Source organism: Mercenaria mercenaria, chromosome 19, assembly GCF_021730395.1.
Source record: "Mercenaria mercenaria strain notata chromosome 19, MADL_Memer_1, whole genome shotgun sequence".
Classification (NCBI taxonomy): Eukaryota; Metazoa; Mollusca; class Bivalvia; order Venerida; family Veneridae; genus Mercenaria; species Mercenaria mercenaria.
This window is the reverse complement of record NC_069379.1, coordinates 41088999-41095765: the sequence shown is the minus strand read 5'-3', so window position 1 is coordinate 41095765 and position 6767 is coordinate 41088999. Positions and strand designations below refer to the sequence as shown.

Here is a 6767-nt window from a genome sequence, read left to right as displayed (position 1 = left end):
AGATTTACAAAAATGTAGTACTGATGTAAAAATAGTTTATACTAACTTTGAAGCAGGTAAGTATATACAACAATTTAAAATGGCTTTCATTTTTATGAATCCCGTATAGATAGGCTGAATTTGCCAAATACCCGCTTGGCAAAAAGAAACCAGCGGCTATTTTTAGTATTGCAATAATAATACACTTAAACCATCTATCCAGCAATCAATTAGTTTAAAAACAGTAAAAGCAATAACATGGTAAACCAAAATCTCGAAAAAGTTAAATAGTCTTGTATTTTAAAAAGAATACTTAATTTTGTAAATTTAATATTTGACTTCCATTAAGTCTTCTCTGTGCACTTTTCATATATAATGATATCTGACTTTTCTTGGTTAACATCTTTGAAAAAAAAAATGCAATCAACTTTGCGTACGTTAAATGATAATGCGCCTTTGGAAAATGATAACAAAAATATTTTAACTGCCACAGAGTAGTATTGTCAGCGTACAAAGTGCCATCAATACTATTAAGAAATAATTTATAATGTTTTAACACTATTTATGCACAATTATAAGTTGTCCATACCTATAATCCGTTTCAAAAATGTTTGTTAGTACCAGTTAAATCTTAGGTCATTTACCCCCTCTCCTTCCTCCAACCATATATAAACGAAGTAAAATCTCGTTTATTGATTTGAATAATGATAATATAAATAAAAAATGTGATACTTTATACTATGTCGCGTGTAAAAGCATGCTTTGTTTAATTGTGTTATGCATTGTACACTCTTGTGTTACTGTTACTGTAATATGTAAGTGGAGTTAATAAAGTGATGTTCTGCTCTGTTCCGTTCTGTTCACAATGGGCGGCTATACGTCGGGCGAAATTATTTGTACGACATATAATGTGGCCTTATCTTAACCCTTTCGCTGCCAACGGAAAATTCAAAAGATGCCAAAGTGACGTCGCTGACGTCGAAAGCCGATAAAGAAATTTGACGTCATCTGATTAATTGGCGGTAATAATTGACGTGCTGATTCAATTACCATAGTACTAGATCTATTAGGACAGTGTCAAAAAAGTATAAAGTGAATGGTTGTTCTAGAATTGTTTATCTCAGGTTCAGTTGAGTATGTATATATATATCATAAGCAGTGAATTTACAAGAAAGAAAGTTAGAGAACGCATTCAACATTTATGCGGCATAACCTGTAATACTATTGCCTGTTAAAATGTGTCCTTGCTGATGAACACATGCTTACAGCTGTTTCCATGTTAAAATGTTTCATATCTTTTATGGCACTATTCATGAGCGTGACCAGTGTTTGATAAATGAAAAAGGTAGTTTATACAATACATACCTGAAGTTGACAAACAAAAAATTCAAACGCCTCAAACTTGACGCACACACATTCTTGTAGTCATAAATCTTATCATCTTTCAATATTTAAATAATTCACAGAAGAAGTCTCTCACAAAAATATGTTTTCATCACACACACGCACGCACAAATAAACTCACTCATTAGAATAAGTAAGTCTTATATCAAACGATTTTTTTCACTCCTCGTGTCTTTTACATGACAACACATGGTTTTGCCAGCAGACTCTGTGGCAACCGCGCAGACAAACTGAACATTCCTTCCTTGATCTTCGTCTTGCCATCCTACGGTTTGAGCAGACCGCGCAGTCTTTTTCGCGTCCACCTAGTTCAATGAAAAAGCGCAGACGTAAGAGTATTGAAATGTAATTGGAATATCAATTAAGATATATTTTGAGTGGAACATTTCATTATTTTAGATGTATAAATACTTGATCTTTGACATCCTATGTGTGATTTTCATTCATAATTATGTTGGTATAAACAAAAACTCTTGCATACATTTACTGCGGTGACACTTGTTCAATTAACAAGTTAGTAAAGGGTGTTCCGGAAAACACATCCGTAAAGTAATAAATCTGACATCTTTTCTGCTTACTAGTCAGGTTACTTTTTTCTGCCTCAGTTTTATTTTAGTACTTGCGCAGAATTTGCTACAACAAAATCAAGACATAAAGTCCGATGAAATAAATCATATACATAAAATAACTTTTTTTGGCTAGAATTTTCACTACAATCAACTAACGGGTAATATGTTCAGTGCCCTACCTGCAACTAGTCTCAGTTCTTGGTGACGGTGTCTTTCCCGCCGCACTACCACTGGAGGTTGGTTTCTCTCTCTAAGATGTTCTTCTGAAAGACCACTGACTACTGCTTGCATGTATCTCAAACGAGACATGGGATTCTCTTGTGTGTTTTGTGAGTAAAGCACATAAGAATTAAGGGCCATTCTCTGTATAATGTTAAATGCCATTTTTTTCCATACCTTTATTGTCTTTCTCTGTCCATTATAAAAACTAAGCAACATATCTGCACCGTCCACACCGCCCATATAATGGTTATACGTATGAACAATGGCAGGGCAACGGTCGTGTATATCACGTGCAGCAATAGCTGTTGATAACAACCTCACAGGTTTAGCTCGTGCCCGGTTTGCTGGTCTGTATGCTGTTATGAGAATCTCACCCTGACGCATATAAATGGTTTCACCTGAATCTAGACGGGCATTTTTTATAGTTATGGGCATTGGTCGATTGGCACGTAATGTGCCCGTGACATAAGTACCGACCTGCAACAACCTCTTTGCAAGGCCAATGCTACAAAAGAAACCATCAACCACAACATGATATCCCTTATTTAGCAAATTACAATTTGACAGTAGATCCAACACGACTCGGGTACCTTGTAGACCGACAATAGCTGGTTCGAACCGCTTTCCGAGGTAACAAGTCATCTTTTGGACATATCCGTTAAGGCTATCTGCAAGTACCCAGAACTTTACACCAAACTTTGCTCGCTTTGTTGGAATATACTGCAACATTGACGTTTTCCCTCTCGTTGCTACCAAGGTTTCATCTATACTCAGATTTCTGGAAGGAGTATAATAATGCTGGAACATTCTGTTTGCAAAGTCTAAAAGGGGCTTGAACTTCAGGTCCGGCCTAGAATCACATGAAAAGTTCGCATTTATACTGATGATTCTCGTCCTCAAAATCAAATTAAACATTTTATCTTTTATGTAGATTGAAATAAGAACATGTTAACGTCGTGAACAGTATGAATGTCTTCATAGTGCTTTTCCATGAAAATTGATAATATACTTTTATCAATGAAATGTAGCTCATTACACTCGTACTACGAGTTTCTTAGTTTATTTATTCATCTCCTTGTTGTTTATCAGTTAGTGCAAAATAAAAAGAAAACATGTTATTTTCGCTATTAGCTAATTTTAAAAACATAGAAATTGCGTCAGCCCGCTATTCAATGTGACGTCAACAAGCCCACAACCCAGAGTTACCAAAGTAGGCTAGAAAGACAATGATATTTTGTCATGACACAGTTTTCGTAGAAAACATATGAGCCGCGCCATGAGAAAACCAACATAGTGGGTTTGCAACCAGCGTAGATCCAGACCAGCTGTCACAAATTGACATACGGGCCTTAATTTATCTGTAGTGTAAATGCAGGTATTGCATCATCTTTTTGTAAATTTGTGAGTTATTAAGGTAAATGTCAGATTTCGCGCATAAAATACCTCTCATATTTTTCTGTATTTCATAACTTAAATTTCCATGTAAATTTCATTAAATTCTGTTCAGTAATAAGAAAGTTGATATTTTATAAACTTCAGTAATTCGTGTTTTTATCCCCAAAACCACTATAATGGGCCTCAAATTGTCAATTTCAATCCGCGCCAATGTAGTTAGATTTCCCGGCTATATCGTGAATCCCGTGAAAATGACAATAGTCATAGCATACGGATTATCCGTGAATCCCATGAAATTTAGTATTTGGCGGGACATTACCCTTTAAATAGACTGTACTAGATATGCCTTGCGCACACCACCTTCCGACATTATAGACGAATCTATGTCTGAATTATTTTCTTGCTAGAAATTTATGCTCGATCGAGCTTCTTCCGCCAGACGATTTTACCTGGTGATGTCATAACCCGGAAGTACAATGCCCGAGGTTCACTTGTCTTCACTCGCCTGGATGTGATTTTCCCAGCGCAGAGCTTTCGTCCCATGGTTGTGCCGTAAACCGCAAAGACGATGATTTTTGTTATCCTCTGAAGTCAGCTCAGGGATGCAATCACCTACCACCATAGGGAGCCAATACGGAATCAACGTATTCACGGTTTAAAGGGACTTTATTTCAAGATACGTTTTGATATTGTTTGTGCTACCTGAAGTTCGCAATTAAATTAAAGAACTGTGACACGTCACGTTAGAATGGAACTGTAAGATCTTTTGTATCCGGAGATACTGAACTTTGATTTTTTTTCTTTCTTATAATCAGTTTTTTTTTGTGTTTTTTTTTTCATATCATCTATGCATTGTTAATAATCATCTTATGTAAATAAATTTGTAAATATTGTAAAGGTTGTTGATTTGTTTTGATGGTTACTGTCGCCGGAACGGCCTTTCCTGTCACACCAGCCTGCGTGGATCCAGACCAGTTCGCTAACAGTTTCTCTAATAACTATAGGCTTTGAAAGCGAACAGCATGGATCCTGACCAGACTGCGCGGATGCGCAGGCTGGTCTGGATCCATGGTGGTCGCAAACCCACTATGTTGGTTTTCTCATGGCGCGGCTCTTATATGGTTTTGACAGACTGTAAAGTTGCAATGATAAGGAACACTCGTGAAGATAGTACACATTATGTAGTAAAGCTTACTTGTACAACTGGCTTTGGCGTCCTGGTATTTTCAGATTATCCACTACGTGAAAAAACTTCAGTATAAGCTGGAAACGATTCCTGGAAAACATCTGTCTGAACCACGGTGTGGCCTGGGTCTTGTCTCTCCTATTCCAATATTCTGGTATTGTAGGTTTTCGTACGATTCCCATGTTAAGTATTACAGCAATGAAGGCCTTCATTTCCGAAAAAGTCACCGGTCGCCAGCTATGAGCTCGGGAAAATCGTCTTAGTATCGTGTTACGCACATAACGTCGTGCATACCTAATGGATTGAAAAAAAAACCGAATAGCTCTAAAAGATCCGTAAAGTTTATAAACATCAAACTCTAAATTCTTTTCAAAACGTAGCAATTATTTCCGAGACCTTAGCTAACTCAGTGTTAATAAAACACATATGTAAGTAATTAAACAGTAACATCTTACACTCACCTGTTAGTTTGTCTCACTATTTCTCTGATTAAGTTTGAGGTAAAAAGAAGGAGAAAATAGACTACTGGATCCGAGTCTCTAGGCGGCATATTCTTTACTCCAACATTTTCTTGAAAATTCAAGTTTCTCTCAGGTTCTGGTGGCAGTACTCGAAACCAAGGCCTTGCCATTTTGTTTTTAAGCGTCTGTCTGCACGCTATCTGACGTCATTTATTATTGACGTCAAATGTGACGTCTATGACGAATTACTGAAGGTACGTCTTTATACTGGTAATAGGATGTGTAGTAAATTCAATCAACAGAAATTTAGAAAGAAATTTAAGCTGTTTTAAGCACATATATGAGCCGCGCCATGAGAAAACCGTCATAGTGGCTTAACGACCAGCATGGATCCAGACCAGCCTGCGCATTCGCACAGTCTGGTCAGGATCCATGCAGTTCACTAACGGTTTCTCTTATTGCTATAGGCTTTAAAAGCGAACAACATGGATCCTGACCAGACTTCGCGAGCTCACATTTGCATACTTAAATGGCTATAGGAACAATAGGTAACTGTACTTTTCTTTGATGTCATTCATTCCGTAAGGCTTTTATGTGGCTATTTTTCTTTTACGTGGCTAAAAGAACAATAGAGAGAACAATAGAGTGGCCACATAAATACCCATATACCCGTACGTCCGGATGCGCATGCTGGTCGGTATCCATGCTGGTTGCAAATGCACAAGTTGGTTTTCTCATGGCGCGGCTCATATAAATCAATATTGTAAATAACAGTGTTACTATTGCAGCTTGTAATATACCCTGTACTTTGATATACATGTGTAAAAGCAATAAAGGTTTCAGGCTGTTTATTTCCATATAAGGTTTATCATCTAAAGTTATCTCCAGTTATAGTTTAAAAAGTATGTCTTATATTCAAAAGTTTAGTTTTTATGTGTTTGCACAAGTGCATTTTTGTGGCGTAATTTTTTTCTTGCATGTGTCTGCGCGAACGCATACGCGTGCTTGTTTTTTATTTGTTGATTTTTAAGATTTTATTTTTATGCTTGATATTAATCACAATTACGATGTCGTTAGTCCTACAGATATTCAGACTGTTTTCATAAACTTTGGTTTACTAGAGTAACTTCGGGAAAATTCGACAGTTGTGTATATTCGACACATTGAATTAATATCCACGTGGAAAAACCCATAATGTCCTTGAATAATTTTTCTTAAGTAATTTATATGACGTCATATTTGTATATGACATCATGAGAACATTTTGATCACACAGGCTTTCTTTCCTTTTCCGATACGCGCATCGGGTAACTTCGACATTCAAATTCATTTTGAACGAAAATCGTAGTTACAGTTTTCTGTAAGAATGGTCAGCGGAGCTAAGGTATTTAAAACTATTCTTACAATTGCATTTTGACTTTACTTAACCGAAATACAAACAGAAATATATTTGATGTTGATATTTAGAAACAAATAATATTCCCCGGTTTCCAAGCATGACCTTGGCTAGGGGTGACGAATTTGCACGACAAGATATAACACTGTTGTGCA

General features: G+C 36.5%; 1 protein-coding gene across 1 annotated transcript; it reads right to left on the bottom strand.

The window, feature by feature from the left end:
- Positions 1–1514: 1514 nt before the first annotated feature.
- On the bottom strand, positions 1515–5182 carry LOC123556032 (piggyBac transposable element-derived protein 4-like). Its single transcript, XM_053531537.1, has 3 exons — positions 4765–5182; positions 2132–3024; positions 1515–1688 (listed from the first exon to the last, which is right to left on the bottom strand). The coding sequence occupies exons 1-3, from the start codon at positions 4965–4967 to the stop codon at positions 1543–1545; spliced, it is 1242 nt and encodes a 413-aa protein (XP_053387512.1). The 5' UTR covers positions 4968–5182; the 3' UTR covers positions 1515–1542.
- Between the last annotated feature and the right edge of the window lie 1585 nt (positions 5183–6767).

Coding starts and splice junctions, on each gene's coding strand:
- LOC123556032 (XM_053531537.1), bottom strand. CDS start 4,967: ATGAAGGCCTTCATTGCTGTAATACTTAACATGGGAATCGTACGAAAA. Junction 3,025..4,764: donor CGCCAAAGCCAGTTGTACAA/GTAAGCTTTACT, acceptor ATGTGATTCTAG/GCCGGACCTGAAGTTCAAGC. Junction 1,689..2,131: donor AGAACTGAGACTAGTTGCAG/GTAGGGCACTGA, acceptor TCATTGAACTAG/GTGGACGCGAAAAAGACTGC.